General features: G+C 43.5%; 1 protein-coding gene across 1 annotated transcript in view; it reads right to left on the reverse strand.

The window, feature by feature from the left end:
* LCAT (lecithin-cholesterol acyltransferase) overlaps nt 1-11,188 on the reverse strand; it is a 32,117-nt gene extending 20,929 nt beyond the window's left edge. Inside the window, exons 1-2 of the mRNA XM_075189468.1 lie at nt 10,679-11,188; nt 7,018-7,174 (exon numbers count right to left, since the gene is read on the reverse strand). Coding sequence (XP_075045569.1) covers nt 7,018-7,174; nt 10,679-10,853 — 332 coding nt within the window. The 5' untranslated portion in view covers nt 10,854-11,188. The remainder of the gene's footprint in view (nt 1-7,017; nt 7,175-10,678) is intronic.
* Between the last annotated feature and the right edge of the window lie 7,395 nt (nt 11,189-18,583).

Below are 18,583 nucleotides of genomic sequence, written 5' to 3' on the forward strand. Positions count from 1 at the left end.
CTACCATGCATCATTGGGACTGTTAGCTGATGCCTATCCGCTGCCTCCGTGCACTACAGTCTTTCATTCACATCCACTCACCTGTTCATGATTGTGACTGCCAGCTGATTCCTATCCGCTGCCTCCGTGCACTACAGGCTTCAACCTGCAACTCGTCTGTGTTTCATCATCGTGACTGTTTGGCTGATTCCTATCCGCTGCCTCCGTGCACTACAGTCTTCAACCTGCAACTCGTCTGTGTTTCATCATCGTGACTGCTAGCTGATTCCTATCCGCTGCCTCCGTGCACTACAGTCTTCAACCTGCAACCCGTCTGTGTTTCATCGTGACTGTTTGGCTGATTCCTATCCGCTGCCCCTGTGCGCTTCAGTCTTCAGCCCTTGTCAACTCTCCCGTGTTTCCTTGAGTCTGCTGCCACTATTGCTACCCGCTACTCTCCGTGACCAACTGTTCCAGTTCTACTCTGCTCCGGTGTCCCATCGTTACTGCACCTGCTGGTTGCCATTGGCTACCTCCGTGTTCCCGCAGAGACCCGCTGCTGTTACTTCTCAGCGCTACTCATCCATCTACTACTGATCCGCTCTCCACGCCTTCCTGTGTTCCCTGCTGGTCTACCTACCTGTGCGCTGCACCTGCTAGACCACCGCTTCACCCATCCAGGGACTTTGGATCCTGCCGGCCTCCTGCCCTTCAGGTATCTCTGCACTCCTGTCTGACTGCCTTCTCCTGAACCACGGTATGCATACTTCCCATTGACTGTGCTGTGTATTGCATACCTTGCTGGACTGTGTTGGTTCTCCTCTGGAGTGTACTATCCGCTGACTCTATTGCCATCATTGACTGTGTTATCTCATGCTGGATTACTTCAAGAGACTTTCTACATTGGCAGTGTTGTTCAGTCATTTATACAGTTATATTGTGCATATTACTGTGGATCAAAGTCAAGGTGCCCGTGTATATATTGTGCATATTACTGTGGATCAAAGTCAAGGTGCCCGTGTATATATTGTGTTGCAGTCTCTCCCCGTGTACCTCCTCACATATATATTCAGTGGTACAACTTGCTAGTAGCAGACCACTGACTCCTGTTTACAGTTCCACCCGTTCCAGTATCCTCTCACATAGCAGTGGTACAACTTGCTAACGCAGACCACTGACTCCCCGGATACCTCCACTTGGATTCCATTCCTTCACTCAGACAGCGGTACAACTTGCTATCCGCAGACCGCTGACTCTCATCACCTCCTCGTTTCTGTTGGACATTCCTCCTCACTATAGCAGTGGTACAACTTGCTACCGCAGACCACTGACTACCTTCACGTGTCCTTTGTCCATACAGTTCCTCGTGTATTACTACTTCCATATTGCCAGTGCTGCTAGTCATAGACTTTCCTGAGCATCTCATCATCTGCTATTTCCTGTTCCGTGATCACCCTGCTACCAGAGTACCATATTACCACCTATACTGCTCTGGTAAGCCTATCACCTGGTGATCCCTGGGTAAAGACTCCTAGTGCCCGTGACAGGATGTCTGTCTGCTGATAGCAGGAAATGCTAAGTAAGTCTTTATGTGAAGTGACAAACACCTGTTTAGCCTTGGCACGAACGCCCAGCCTGTCCTAGATACAGTAATCTGAACAGCTGTCCGTGACTGGCGTCACTTCTGCCACCACAAAAGATTTATTATGGTGTCCTTACATTCACCAGAAACACTTATTAATGTTTCACACTTAAATCACATACACAGGTAGCATGAGCCTCCCTGGGCTCCATAACTTCACAAAGAATCACGGAGAACACACTAGATTAAATTTATTTAATCTGAAAAATGTTTCCAAGGCTTATTTACAAAAATGAATAACAAGACATACAATATGTTACACAAATGAGTTTCAGAAAATAAAATAGGAAATAAAATCAGAGTTACTACTTAGTAGTTAAGACCTCATGTATGAGGGAATATAATTGAGGAAAATTGGACATTTCAGTCTTGATAGACCCCCTCATAAAAATGTACACTGTAAAGTGTTCAGCACTATTGAACGAATGGGATGTCCAGCTTCAGGATCCACCAGCCCGACCTAAGCCTAGCCGGATCACCAGAGAATGGTCCACACCGGACGCTTGATCTTCTATATATACAATGTTTCTTTGAGAGCGGTTTTGTTATACAACCTTTGCCGCCTCTGTTAGGGGAGGTCAGCCTAGCCTGTTTCTTTGAGTCTAGCCACAACCTTTTATGCCCTGAGATAGTTTACCGGCTTTTGGCTATCTGGTTGCTGGCCCCCCTCTCAGAGATGGTAACAGGGCGAAGGAACTAGGTTCCCTGTTTGTTTAGGATCAGTGGTCTGGAATCTTTGATGTTACTGTAATTTTAATACCTTTTTGTTTATATTGTTTGACCTATCAAGCTACCTTTCCCTTTGGCAGATCGAGCTTTTAGGCTTAAAGTCAGCACCCAGTGCCATTACTCATAGATATGTATGATTTATCTATTTGATAGGTGCTAATTCATGCTATAGTAGCGGTTTGCTTAGTATAAGTTATCTGTCTAAACGGTTTGTTTTCTTGGGTGGGAGCGCCCTAGGCCCAGGTACACGTCCCCACTTATATACTTAATTTTGCCACTTGTATAGTGTGTTTTACTATTTAGTGGCAAAGTACTAGTTCCCTTATGGGTACTATATCAGTTTATTTATGTCTTTTTGTCTCCCCCTTCCCTATTGTGTCTGTCTTGTGTCCTGTCAGAGACGGTCTGGAGAAGAAGGCCACCAAAGATAGAAGCATGGGTAAGATGTACGATGTACTACTCATTTAATTTTTTTTCGATATGCTTAAGTTTCTTTCTGTTAATGCAAAGGGACTAAACTCCCCTAACAAGCGCCGGATTGCCCTTAAAAGTTTTGCATCCCAAGGTGCTGATATAGTAGCTGTCCAGGAGACCCATTTCTCATCACATGCACTGCCCCAGTTCCACAACTCTAATTACCCTATCTGTTATCCTGCATCTGGCCCATTTAAGAGAAACGGTGTAGCTATTTTGATTGGAGCGAAATGTCCTTTTAAACTTGAAAAACAAGTTCCTGACAAAAAAATGTACACTGTACGACTGATACAAGGGATTTTTAAACCATTTCTTGTTGGCTCTTCACCCCCACCTTAGGAATTACACTTTTCAATTAAGTCAGATTGATTCCCAAAATGACACAGAGCTTTCCGAAGTAAATTATCTATCACTAAGATATATGTTTGGGCACCTCAGAGAATCTCTCACCTTTGATCTGCTCTGAGTGGCTAGATGGTTTACAACTTTGGGGCTTCAAACTCCCCCGAGATCATTATCTTTCTGGCTAGTTTCAAAAGACTCTTTGTTAATTGCACAGGTCAACTAGGTCAGTCAGCAAAGCATACTTTGAGAGGTTACATAAAATATTCACATGGTCATACATGAATTCGACAGAAAATAACAATCAGTCATTAGATATACTACATAATCATCACAAGCCTGTATACCCAGCAGGGAACCACTGCCTGGCTGTCTGGTGTGACTTCATCTCAGATAATGCAAGCATCAAGTTTTAGCACATAACAGAGTAGTGTAAATATTGTTAGCTTTGCATTGCATGTAAATCCATGTTTGGGAAACATATATCATATCCTGATACTAAAAATAACTCAGACCTCAGGGGGCTGGCTTACCTTGCAAGGTTGTGTCCAAACTGTATAAAAAGAGAAACCTTCTACACTGAAATGTATCATCATTCTTGTTCCATCTGACCTGATCACTGATCACCTTCAATCAGTGTGACTGTAAATAAACATCACTTGCTTCAAAGACCTGCTTGAAAACGTCTTCCATGCTGAAAATCCTGTGACCTACAGATTAGACTCCAAATCTAATCCGTTTCTGGCTGTATGGACCCAGCTTCCCAGTACCACCGCTCTGCCCGTTACCCTGCAGCTCTGGCCAGTGTGATAGGCCAGGGACAATTCATCCACAGCAACCCTGATCCATAGGAAGAGGTCAGGAGTACTAGCCCAGATGTACCAGAGAGGGGGTACCCTAGCAGTGACAGTTACCTAGAAGGAACCCTGTCCTGGATGCCGGTAAGGAGTCCAGTGGTGGCAGCATTTGTAAACCCCTCCTACTGCGATTAGAGGGCGCATTTGGGATAACGAAAGGGAACGGTGGCAAAGTAAGCCCAGCCGGTTCCCTTCCCAGCAACAACAGATGGGGTGGCATAGGCGTTGTTTAGCTGTCAGAAGAATGAATGGACAGTTTACCTGGATGGCCTTTGCCTGGACAGAGATAACTTGCCCTGAGGATGGAACTGGGAACGACAAGAGTTTTACCACTAAAATAATACACAGGGGGGATAAATACAGATGAATAAGTTTTTAGGCAACTTTCCATATTAAGATGAGTTATTTATTTATTACTATTATTTATTTAAATTGTTATTTTAGATGACTTATGTCTTATATAAAGATTAGGGGGTAGATTTACTTAAGAAAAATATTGCTACAATCTGATTGGTTGCTATGAGCAAATCCTCCACTTTTCATTTCTAGAATGTTTAGTAAATCTACCTCTAGGTCTGATATAACACAAGGAAAAATTAGAGTATAGGTGAAGCTACGAGAGAAGTCAGGTCAGGAGTCACTGACATCTGTTCTCTAGATGTGATCTTTCAGACAGTTTTCTATCCTGGTGAAGTCCTTAGACCAGTGTTGGCTAACATGTGACACTCCAGGTGTTGTGAAACTACAAGTCCCAGCATACCCTTCCAGCAATAAGCTGCTATATATTGGCAAATTATGCTGGAACTTGTAGTTTCACAACATCTGGAGTGCCACAGGTTAGCCAACACTACCCTAGACCAACAGCATCTGCATACATAAAAATCTCCTCATAATGTAAAATGTTATTATATTATATCCCCTGATATGTCTAAGGTTCAGCTAAGAAAAAACATTTTATAGCTTTGTCTGTTGTGACTCCCCATGTTTAATTTTCAGGGACCACCATATCAGTCCTCACCATTTACTTTAACACCCCCTTAAGGTGTGTGTGACGCCAATGTGGGAGGAGATCCGTTTCTGGAGATTGGAAGGGGAACGCGTGAGAGGGGAGCTTTCGAGCCCGGGAATAAAGAATTTCGAGCTGAGCTGTAGTTGGAGTTTAGCTCACAGGTGAGAGTAGAGAGAGAGAAGTGAAGTTTGGAGAAATAAAAGAGAAATATGGATATATACTGTGTGTGCATGTATGTGTTTGTGTGTACATATAATATATATATATATATGTGTGTGTGTGTATTGTCAAAGTCAAATAATTGTATGAAAGAAACTATATTGATTAATATTGGGTTACCGTGCGATTGCAATCAGTACGCCACGTGTTGTGACGCAATCGCACAGTAAATAATGCATGCATACACTTACACATTCACTTGTACATAGCTCATTTTTATAATAGTTCCAACCCACAGTCATTTATGAACAAATGTTATTGAATTTATAGTTATATATGATAATGGTAAGAAGCACTTTATGGAGATCTAAGGTTCAGGTTACAGGAAACATATCATGTTTGGTGTCATTCTAATCCCCTATTTATCCTTAGTGATTCGGTTCCATCACCTATAAGATCGCACCTTGTGTATGTTAGTTATGGAATATAGGGAATTAGTGATCAGAATGGTATTGTGTGTATAATGTAAATAGACCAGTTTGAACTAGCTTTTGGCGGGAAGATTAGTATGCATCTGATTGGAGAGCTGACCCCCACCCTTGGAGGGCGTCGTTTGAACTGATCTATGAACTACATTATACTGGACTGTCCTCGAGCCTGAACCTATGGAAACATGCCAAATAATCTGTATTGTATTTACTGGAACACCAAATGTATATATATTGCTCTCTGGAATCAGCTTACAGTCTCTTTGACCACAGACTTCAGGATTGAATGACTGTAAGCTGGATCCAGCACAGCTCGGCGTATGTATCGGCTGTACTTATGTATTTAATTGTTATTCTTTTGCTTTTGCTAATAAAACGCTTTGTGAGTTGGAACCACACAAAACGCATAGACAATGATTATTGGTAAACAATAAAATAACTTTAATAGTATATATATATATATATATATATATATATATATATATATATATATATATATAATATAAATGCTTAGTGGCGTGTGTTAGTCTGTGTGTGTGTGTGTGTGTAAAAAATAAAACCAAGCTGCAGCACCACCTGCTGGGCGGAGTTATACACTGACCTACTAAATTCTTAGTGTGTGTGGGGAAAAAAAATCAGAAAGGGCTGAAATTTGGTATACTAAGATGTTTTTAATTTGTTAATTTAATTTGTTAATTGTTAAAAGTGTTTATAAAGATTTAAAAAAATATATATATATATTTCTTCAAGGAGAAGTGACAGTTGGGAGTGGTTGGTGGTTGCCGGGGGTGACAGTGGGGAGTGGTCGGTGGTTGCCAGGGGTGACAGTGGGGAGTGGTTGGTGGTTGCCGGGGGTGACAGTGGGGAGTGGTTGGTGGTTGCCAGGGGTGACAGTGGGGAGTGGTTGGTGGTTGCCGGGGGTGACAGAGCGAGAGGAGTGTGATACTCAGGACCGCTGAGAGAGATCCCTGTGTCTGGATAGACATCTGGATAGATGTGGCGATGAAAATGAAGGATGAGGTGATGGAGAAGAATGATGAGGTGGTGACATGTGGACAAAACCACGTTAAAAAAGGGCGCTTACGTCGGGAAGTAACGCTCTTCCCCTGAGGAGGCCTGGGCTATGGCCCAAATGCATGACAAGAACCTTTTTAACACCTTAAGTAGCTTGATTTGACTAGAATGCATGAGTATCATGCACGGGTTAACTTGTATATATATATATATATATATATATATATATATATATATATATATATATATATATGTGTGTGTGTATAGATAGATAGATAAATAGATACAATATATAGGTAAAGAATGAGTAAACGTCTACACTACCGGATATTATCGATCCAGCAGTCTATTCCTAACGGAAGAAACATGTTCAGGTTCAGCCACACTGTGAAGTAATCATCGCTTTTATGGTAGCACATCCAGTTCACTACCTCTTCTTTGTCCACTTTTGCTTCAAGCTGGTTTCCAAAGCACCCAGGTACTAAAAAGGTGAAAAGAAAAACAGACCGTAGAGGCCATTAAACAGTACAAAATTGAAAATAAATATAGGCAATCTATATTAATATTTGTGAAATGTAGGTAGGAAGAAATTGCAAAACAATCAGGAGACAAGGCTAGGAATGTGACCAAACCTTGTATAATATTTAGTGCAAGAATTGACCTACCTCACAGACAGCAGCAGTTCTGCAGAGGAGTAATATCCAGTCTGGTGACTATTAACTGTGGTCTCCCAATAACAATAACATATGTAACAAGTAGGAAAGATAGTAATGGCTTATGACCTCTGGTACTGTCATAACATCCTATGTACATTATATTCAGAGGAAGTACTGTGAGCAGCGAGTGATATGAACAAGTTGTGGCCATCAGTTAATGATTACTGAGCATCTGGAGAGGTTATCACTAGGATCGAGGCCACCTGAAATTTAGCAATAACTGCAATGGACAAGTCAATAAAAGAGGACAGTGATCAGTGCTTATAGGGCACACGTGCGGGAGAACAGTCACAGAAGCTATTACTATATCCACGATGATGATTTTTGGGCAGGTTACCAAAGTGTGAAAAGGAGATATAAAGGGGTAGATTTATTAAACCATCTAAAAAGGAAATTGTGGAGGTGTTGCTCATAACAACATTTTCTAGAATATATTAGATAAATGATAGCTAGAATCTGAATGGTTAATATAGGCAACACCTCCATTTTCTACCCCTTTATATATATTTGGCCATTCTATTCTTCACCTTTTCATACTATTATAACCCAAACAGTTATTTTCACACCTGCAGTATAACAAGTCCTAATCAATTCTATATTGATCACATTAAATGAATTATCACCTGAATTTGCCATACCTTGGGGGGAATTCAATTGACAGCGTTACTCATGAGAATAACGCGTCAGTTGCGCCATTTCCATTAGTGCGGTAATTTTAAACCGGATTTCTGCTTGTGGCTGTCAGAGCTGCGCACTATTACGTAGTAATGATAATAGTGCGCGGATCGCGTTAGTCTCACAAGTAACGCTGTCAGAGCTGCGCACTATTACGTAGTAATGATAATAGTGCGCGGATCGCGTTAGTCTCACAAGTAACGCTGTCAGAGCTGCGCACTATCACGTAGTAATGATAATAGTGCGCGGATCGCGTTAGTCTCACAAGTAACGCTGTCAGAGCTGCGCACTATTACGTAGTAATGATAATAGTGCGCGGATCGCGTTAGTCTCACAAGTAACGCTGTCAGAGCTGTGCACTATTACGTAGTAATGATAATAGTGCGCGGAACGCGTTAGTCTCACAAGTAACGCTGTCAGAGCTGCGCACTATCACGTAGTAATGATAATAGTGTGCGGATCGCGTTAGTCTCACAAGTAACGCTGTCAGAGCTGCGCACTATCACGTAGTAATGATAATAGTGCGCGGAACGCGTTAGTCTCACAAGTAACGCTGTCAGAGCTGCGCACTATTACGTAGTAATGATAATAGTGCGCGGAACGCGTTAGTCTCACAAGTAACGCTGTCAGAGCTGCGCACTATTACGTAGTAATGATAATAGTGCGCGGATCGCGTTAGTCTCACAAGTAACGCTGTCAGAGCTGCGCACTATTACGTAGTAATGATAATAGTGCGCGGAACGCGTTAGTCTCACAAGTAACACTGTCAGAGCTGCGCACTATTACGTAGTAATGATAATAGTGCGCGGAACGCGTTAGTCTCACAAGTAACGCTGTCAGTTGAATTCCCCCATTTAAGTGGTGAAAAAAGATTAAACACAAATCAACTTGAATCCTACTGTAATCCATATTTGTGTATTTTATATATTTCATATATTTTTATTGTTTTATTCATATTCATACATATTAACCACAATAAAAACACTCCTAATTTTTTTTTTTTTTTAAATAAACACTGGCAAAACTGCTTGCTACAAACTCCCACTACCATTATTACTGTCAGGATTAATTATCGCCCGCAATACCTGTTCTATTAACGACATCTCAGGATTGGAGTTATTAATTAAAAAACATTTATTTTCAGTGTAGGTCCAATGACCACTTACCCAGTTTTTTAATTGCATTTTTGTCAATACCGCAGCTTATGTGTTCGATATATGGTTCACTTACGGTATACCCGCGGGTGACATGTGTTGGACATGGCCACAAGGGTTTGTATATGCATCCAGCTGAAAGCTTTTATCATTTCATTTCTATGAGGTTAAGAGCCCTAATATCCCCTAAAATCAGTAACCAGCGCAAGACAGGCGAGAGCCTCTACGGTGCGCAGTGGACAATCAAACAGCGAGATCTCTCACTTTGCACCCTGTGGTTTCATTAAATAAAAAAAAACATACACAATCAAAACACACATATTTTCAAATAAAGTTTAGATAAATAAGACACTGCCAAACTCTCATTCTCCAGTTTATTATAAAATTAAAAGCATTATTATCCAATGGAGATTTCTTCTGTCTTTGTAATTCTTTGTGAGAATAAAAAAGCTGTCACAAACCCTTGTTACAAGCGATCCACCATAGAATGATTATGATTAGACGTGACAGAGTATTATTGGCTGCTCAGCCAGTCAGAAGCGATTTCCCACACTGGCTACTTTTAATTGGCTACAAAGGAAGCCCTGGACAGTCATTCATCAGAGGATGATAACGACCAGCAGTTGCATTGACTTCTATGGGAGGGTTTTCTCACATTTGATTACAAAGACATAAGGATTTTATAATTATATAACAATGAAGAACAAAAAGATTTTATAATACATTGCTGAGTTTGGAGAGCATTTTACACTATTAAACTTTATTTAAAAAATGTCTTCGCTAATGTGCGACTACAGGTCCCAGCATGCACTGAGCCATTGACTGGAACAGCATGCTGGGGGTTTTGATACACCCTTGCAGTCAATGGCTTCCTGCTTGCATGCTGGAACCTGTAGTTCCACAATAGATAGTAGCAGCTCTTCATAGTTGAGGCAGAAACAGCTGGATATTAAACTTTATAGTTTTGTGTCCAACCTTCCTGCCCCTCAAACCCCGCACTTGTCATGAAAGGTTCTGTGAACGGGGAATTCCATAGAACAGAGAAACACCAGGCACAATAAGTGAAAAGTTGAGCTATTTCCACATCCGTAAAACATTTTCCTTATGGTGCCACATTGACTCGCACCCCAAATCTGTAATAAGGGGTGAGCAGACTCTTGTGTGTTCTCATTGTCCTTTAGAAGGTTTTATGGCTTCTGCTGGAAGTTTCCTCCAAGCACTCATTACTCCTTCAGTCAAAGAAATGCAACCTACTCATTTGTACGTGGCAGTGATTATTATTATATATATATAAATAGATGATGATGATGATATACTCAACATATAACGCAGTCATCACCATATGAGCTGATCCATTTATCAGGCAGCTTTCCGTACAACAAACACATGAACAGATTGATAAGTAGAGAAGTCACAGAGCAAAGACAAACAATATCTTACCCAACACCACAGGAGAACTGTTATTGCTCAAGGCAGCTTTTGGGGTAATACTCGGAGGAAACAACACGTCCAGAAGCCAAAATGCCCCAGCCGGAGGCAGCTGGATAACGCACAGCAGCAGAAGGATACACCATAGTGATGAACAGGTTTGAGCATTTCTTCCCACTCCCGGCATTCTCAGACGGATATAAAAAGACGAAGCCTGGAATCACACGACTTGTACAGGGTTATGCACAGATGAAAGGGAGGAGAAAACCAGACAACCAGGAGAGAAGCAGCATATTTTGTGGATTAAAAGTTAATAATTACCGGCGTTCTCTGCTTCATTCTGCAACTTGATTCCCTCAGCACAAAGTGCTATCACAAAACAAAGAAAGATGCTGTACTGGGAAGTCCAGCCTCTCCCGCTTCTTATGATGGAAATGACTCAGAGACACTGAGGGGCATATTCAATTCCGACCCCGATTCGCGGGATCGCGCCGGAACGGCTGCGAACCTAATCCGCGGTACCGCAATAACGTGGATTTCCGTTCGCAGCCCATAGGGCTGCGTACGAAAATCCGCGTTATTGCGATACCGTATTACCGGCAGTAGTGCGCATTTTCTGCAGTAACGCGCGTTACCGCAGATCGGATCGGAATTGAATATGCCCCCGAGAGCCTAATTCATCAAACCACACATACTGAGCGCAATGTGCGTTTACTTTAAAACGCACAGAATTCGGCCCAAATTTAACAAGGAGCAGATCTTAAGGTACATGTGCTGATGAATCCGGGTGTAGGTCTGCTCAGCTCTACTACAGACAATGCAGGACACATCCAATACATATGGAACAGAAATTTGCAAAAGAATGCACAGAAAAAAAAAATCCTATTCACTTAATGTCAGCGATTAATAATATGGGAATTAATGAAAAAAACAATTAAAACAAGCAGACAAACAAGTACCTTTGAGATGCCCAAAACTTGAATCAGAACTGGCTCCGTGCATTCAAGTTTGGCACAACCTTACTGTACCCGTTTCCTCCCAGTAATTGTAAGCTGTGCGGTTCTGGTTCTGGGCATGTGCTGATTTAATTAGCAGATTACACGCACAAAATCTGCATTTATGTTCCTTGCTGGCCCTGAGAATATAGAACCTAAACTTCCTGACAGTGACACATTATACCAGCAGTACTCCCCACACATTATACCAGCAGTACTCCCCACACATTATACCAGCAGTACTCCCCACACATTATACCAGCAGTACTCCCCACACATTATACCAGCAGTACTCCCCACACATTATACCAGCAGTACTCCCCACACTTTATACCAGCAGTACTCCCCACACATTATACCAGCAGTACTCCCCACACATTATACCAGCAGTACTCCCCACACATTATACCAGCAGTACTCCCCATACATTATACCAGCAGTACTCCCCACACTTTATACCAGCAGTACTCCCCACACATTATACCAGCAGTGCTCCCCACACATTATACCAGCAGTGCTCCCCACACAATATACCAGAAGTACTCACCATACATTATACATTGCTCCCCACACTTTATACCAGGGTTTATACCATTATACATCATACCGCCCCCTACAATCCTCAGACTAATAGACAGAGTGAGCGGTTTAACAGCACTCTGAAGCATATGCTACAGGCATCTGTCATTTTGGAGGAGGGAACTGGGAACGGTACCTGCTATACCTCCTGTATGTTGACTGAGGAACCAGGAAATGATCCAGTACCTGACCTCCTTGAGAATGACAGAGGTGAAAGTGGTGTAGAGGAAGGGGGCTGGGATGAACAGTTGAGTGTCCATAAGAGGGAGCATCTTAAGGCAGTGCTGTGGCCTTATGCGACTCAGTTTAGCAAGAAGCCCGCCCGGACTTATCGTGTGTCACCAAAGGCCAAGGAGTATATACAGAGAGGATCAGGAGAAGCTTGAGCTAGATGTTGCCCAGCCTTCGTGCAATCCCTGGGTATCCTCCGTTGTATTGGTTCCCAAGAAGGACAAGACAGCGCGGTTTTGCGTAGATTACCGGTGATTGAATGTGGTGAGCGTGTTTGATGCCTATCACCTGCCCCGCATTGACGCCTCGTTAGACAAGTTTGCTGGAGCAAAGTATATTTCAACACTTGAGTTGAGCAAGGGGTATTGGAAGATACCACTGACCCCAGAGGCTCAAGAGCGGTCTTGAATCTCATACGGGAGCTCTATTCTCAGGGGTGAAGTATTCTACAGGGGACAAGGGGTGCCTGGCACAAAAAGGGGTGTTAATGGCTGTCCAGTACTACCTTGGGGAGTGCGTTTTACAGTTATCAGTGACCACACTGTTCTGATGTGGTTAAACACTATGTGGGATGCCAATCCTCGATTGACCAAGTAGTATCTGGCTCTCCAGTCTTTCTCTTTTGAGGTGAGTCATAGGATGGAATGCTTGCATCTTAATGCAGACTTTTTGTCATAGACAGGGCTGGAGTGTGGAACCAACCTCTAAGGGGGGCGGCATGTGGCAGGGTTGGGATCTGCCACTTGTAAGGACATATGTCCATATGGAATCTAATAACCCACCCCTTTCTCAAATGTTTTGCAAATGTTTGGAATCACTATGAAATTTCTTGGTTTTTGGAAGAATGTCTATTTATGAAGGAACCATTAAATTGACCTGAAATTATATTCAATACATTGATGTCAAAACTTATTATTTTTATTTCATGTAACTGTTCTATTCATCAAACTTTACATTAATAAAATTATCCTCCATTTGCAGCAATTACAGCTTTGCATATGTTTGGCATCTTGCCTCAGTTTTTGCAGATATCCAGGGGAAATATGTACCAACAACTTCTGTAGCTGTTCCCAGGGGTGCAACTGGCATGTAGGGTATTCCTACCTAATCTTGCGGTCAAGCTCATATTAAAACAGCTCAATAAGGTTGAGATCTGATGAGTGTGCCAATCCATAAAAGACTCCAGCTCACCAAATAGTTTTTGCATAGCTTTGAAGTATGCTTAGGATAGTTGTCCCAGTAGACCCAGCAGCATCCTAACTGTCCAGTTATTCACAGTGGTTATTACTGCTGCTGCAGACTATTGCTCCATTGTATCCAGCAGCTTCGCAGCTGACCAGCTACTGACCGTGGATACTACAGCAGCAGCAATCGCTATCTTGTATCCAGCAGCTTCCTAGCTGTCCAGCTGCTTCCACTTCCTGTCTGACGGCATCCCTTTTACTGATCTTGCCTAGTGCCCACTCGGAGGGCCACGACCTGCATGGCAGAAGCCGCAAAGTCCCTACCTCCTTGCGGGGGTCCCTAGAGAAAACCATCTGCCTTGTTAGACTCTGAGCCTCTGGGTTGGGTAGCTAAGCCAGCAGACCATGAGGGTCTGACAAATCCAAGTATCTGCAACAGTAAGAACTGGCCAAGATATGGATCCCTCAGTAGAACCATATGCGGATATGTTACAGCATCTTGTTGGGAGAGTGGAACAACAGGACGCCACTCAACGCCAACTACTGAAGTGCCTTCAGGCTTTGGCGACTCGGTTGCATACCCTCCAGGCTGCTCTGGCTAATCCATCTTTTCCGGCAGCAGCTGAATCTTGTGCGTCTGAGTAGCCCCAACCATAGCCTCCACCCTACAGCTTCCAAAACTTGTGTGGGTTTTTTGAACCAGTGCTCTATACAGTTTGAACTTCAATCACCACATTTTTCTACCGACAAGGGAAAGGTGGCGTACATAATTCCTTAGATGTAAGGTTAAGCCTTGGCTTGGGCTTCTCCCTTTTGACAGCGGAATAATTCCCTTCTTAGCGACAGCGCTGCCTTGATAGAGGCCTTCCATAAAATTATCGATGAGCCCAGACGATTCACCTTTGTGGCCTCCAGTATTCTGAGGCTTCGCCAAATTTCTGATCGGTCGCCCATTATATCATCCAGTTTCTCACCTAATCATCTGAGCTCCAGTGGAACAACGACTCACTGGTGGGAACCTTCTGGCAGAGTCTTTCCGAACGCATCAAGGATGTTTTGGCCTCTCAGCAATTAGCATCTTTTTTGGATGCCTTAATTTCGCTATGTAATTTGGTTGACCTATGTTTCCGGGAGAGATCTTCCGTAAAGGAACCGACTTGTCGCCCCACCTTTAAGCTGGCGCCCCGCTTTCAGCATCCAGCATCTTCGAACGAACCCATGCAATTAGGCCGTTCCCACCTCACTGTGGAGGAACGCGAGAGGAGACTGAAAAACAACCTCTGCATCTTCTGTGCGGATCCTGGGCACCGTCTGAACTCTTGTCCAAATCGTTTTGGAAACTCCAAGCCCTAACCTGCTCCGAGGAGGTGAGGCTGGCTCATCTAAATCCTCTCCTAATCGCAGTAATCCACTTATTTGCTCCATTCCGGTTACTCTACACTGTCCCTCTGACAAGTTTGATTCTTCTGCTTGTCTCGACTCTGGAACTTTATTTGTTGTCCCTGGTGTCGCAGTGGTCTTTGTCCACGGTTCCCTAGGAAGTTCCAGTCATCATTACAGCAATTAATGGATCTCGCATTTCCAACAGAGTCATCCACATTCCTCCCAAATCCTTGCAACCTGCAAGTCAAATTGCCTCATGCAGATTAAACCTCTTCGCTCGGTGTCTACCTTAACTGACATTGACAGACCTTCCATCCCACCTCAGTACTCTTCTTTCTTGGTTGTCTTCAACAACTGCAAATCTGAACTCCTCCCACCTCACCTCCCCTGGGATTGTCCCATCGATTTCCAGCCTGGCAAGATTCCTCCTAGAGGTCTGGTTTTACCACTGTCTCTCCCCAAAACCCAGACTATTGCTGAATACATCAAAGAGAATCTGCAACGTGGTTTTATTAGAACATCTTCTTCTCCTACCGGGGCTGGGTTCCTCATCGTCAAGAAGAAAGATGGGTCCTTGCGCCCCTGTATCGACAATCACGGCCTAAATCTCATCACTGTAAAAAATTGTTATCCCATTACGTTGATGACAGAACTCTTCAACTGCATCGGGATGCTAACACCTTCACAAAACTGGATCTCCGGGGAGCCTATAATCTCATCCGAATCCGTAGCGGTGACCAGTGAAAGACTGCGTTTAATACACCTGATGGCCACTATAAATATCATGTCATGCACTTCGGGCTCTGTAAGGCCCCTGCAGTCTTCCAAAGTTTTGTAAATGAGATCTTCAGGGACCTTCTCTACACTTGTGTAGTCATCTATCTGGACAACATACTCTTGAGATCTTTCTACTCACCATCTCCAGATGTCAGAGATGCTCTCTAGACTCCATTAGAATGAAATGTTCTGCAAGTTGGAGAAATGTTCATTCAGATGCCCTTCCTCTGGTACATTGTTTCCGGCTCTGGGCTGCAAATGTATCTGTAGAAGGTTTGTGCCATATTGGAGTGGTCACTTCATTCTAGTCTTAAGTCCATGCAGTGATTCCTAGGATTTGCCAATTACTACAGACAGTTTATTCAGAGCTACTCTACCTTGGTCGCTCCCATAGTGGCCCTTACCCGGAAAACAGCCGACAGCAAAATCTGGACTTCAGAGGCTCTAAAGGCCTTCAATTTTCTTAAGGAAACATTCTCCGTGGCACCCCTCCTCAAACAACCTGATACCACCTTGCCTCTGCAGTGGGAGTAGGGGAGGTTCTTTCCCGAAAATATCCTTTTTTGAAACTACATCCCTGCGCCTTCTACTCACACAACTTTCTCTCTTGCGTAAAAGAATTATGCCATTGGGGATAAAGAACTATTGGCCATTAAGTTGGCCCTCTCAGAATTGAGATATCTTTTGGAGGGCACCCGACATCCGGTTACCATCTTCATGTACCTTCAGACCGCCCAATGTCTCAATCTCCACCAGGCCCGTTGGTCTTTGTTTTTCTCCCGGTTAAACCTCCATTTAACTTACAAACCTGATCATAAGAGCAGAAAGGAGGATGCTCTTTCGCAGGCCTTCGATTACGTTCAGGGTACAGAAGAGCCTAATAAACGTCCCATTCTAGATCCCAGGTATCCTATCTCTTCTTCTGTGACTCCACGCACCACTTCACCTCCAGGAAAGACCTTCGTTCATTCACATCTCCAAAGAAGACTCCTTCGTTGATTTCATGCCTCCCGTTTTGCCAAACACGCTGGTTCTCTCAAAACTGCCGAGCTCATTTTCTAAAACTAGTGGTGGCCTACTCTTCGTTCAGATGTGAGGGAATGTGTGGCAGCTTGTAACATCAGCGCGCAGCATAAGACTCTCTGTCAGGCCCCCTCGGGTCCTCTGCTACCTCTTCCAGTTCCAGCTAAACTGTGGTCCCACATTACCATAGATTTCATCCCGAACCTTCCTCCCAGCAAGAGGTTTGATACTGTCTGGGTGGTAGTTGACTGCTTTCAAAGATGGCTCATTTCATTCCTCTCGTTGGTCTTCCATTTGCTTCAGTCTTAGTTCAATTCTTCATCAAAGAGATTTTCAACTTCATGACTGTCCGCTTGAAATAGTGTATGTTTGCGGAGTCCAATTCATTTCCAAATCTTGACGAGCGCTTTGCAAACTCTTTAACATCAATTGAGTTTGCCCTCGGCCTACCATCCTCAGTAGAATGGACAAACAAAGAGGGTCAATCAAGATCTCGAGACCTTTATCAGAATTTATTCCTCCACAAACTAAAACAACTGGTCTGATCTTCTACCCTGGGCTGAGTTTGCCCATAACAATTTTTTTCCACAAATCCACCTCTGATACGTCTTTCTCAGCCCTCCCCCACCCAGATTCCTGCGGTTGATGCACTACATTGTGACTTTATTTCCATCTGGTCCCAAGTGCTCATTTGCCTCAAGAAGTCATCAGATCTTTACAAGCTCTTTGCTGGTAAGAAGCGCCAAACTGTTCCTGCACTAAGGGTAGGAGATAAAGTGTGGCTTTCTACCAAAGCCACTACATGAAATTAGCTTCTCTCTTCATCGGTCCTTCTTATACCGCTTTCATACTGCCGCCCCGGTAATATCCCGAGATTTTCAAGCCGGGTTTTTGCCGGGGCTCGGAGCGTCCCAGCTCAGAAACACCATTCATACTGCACCTCGGACCCGGGAATTTCCCGGGTTGACCCCATTCATACTGCACAAGTCTGTGCTCTGGCAATTTGTGGGAGTCATCACCAGAGCAGTTTTCATTGGCTGAAAGGACGTTGGCGCTGTCTATTAAAGCTTCCACGGGCTCCCACCGATGACATCATCCTCCAGAGACAGGCAGACAGCCAATCAGCTTGTTTTCTGTGCAATCCGGGTTAAAAAACCTGGGTTGCACCATTCATAGTGCAGGCAACCCGGGTCCGACCCGGGAATTACCCCTCGATAAATCCCGGGTTGAAGACCCGGGTTTTTAGACCCAGGATTTTTGACTTGTACCATTCATACTGCACCAAGACCCGGGTCGTTTGAGCTCGCCCCGGCAAAAACCCGGGATTTTGGTGCAGTATGAATGGGGTATAAGATCCTGCAGGTCATCGACCCAGTTTCATTCAAATTAAAGCTTCTGACATCTCTTCACATCTATAATACTTTTCATGTCTCCTTATTAAGGCCGATGATCATCAACCATTTTTCTTCTTTATCCACACCTCCCTCTACTGTCAAAATTCAACAAGGGCAGGAATTTGAAATCAGCCAAATCCTAGATTCCAAGGAAGGATCATATACTTAGTGCACTTACCTGCCTGCTCCCCCTGGTGGTCTTGTCAGTCCTGGGTGCTGCGGCTCTGATCGAGTGCCACCATTTAGAAGGACTTTCAATAACTTCAGTGAAACCCCCCCCAACAGTCAAAGTAGCCGATAATCATTTGGTTCTCAGTGGTCTTATTATACTCTGAATTATCATTCTTAAAT

Source organism: Mixophyes fleayi, chromosome 10 (genome assembly GCF_038048845.1).
Source record: "Mixophyes fleayi isolate aMixFle1 chromosome 10, aMixFle1.hap1, whole genome shotgun sequence".
NCBI classification, from domain to species: Eukaryota; Metazoa; Chordata; class Amphibia; order Anura; family Limnodynastidae; genus Mixophyes; species Mixophyes fleayi.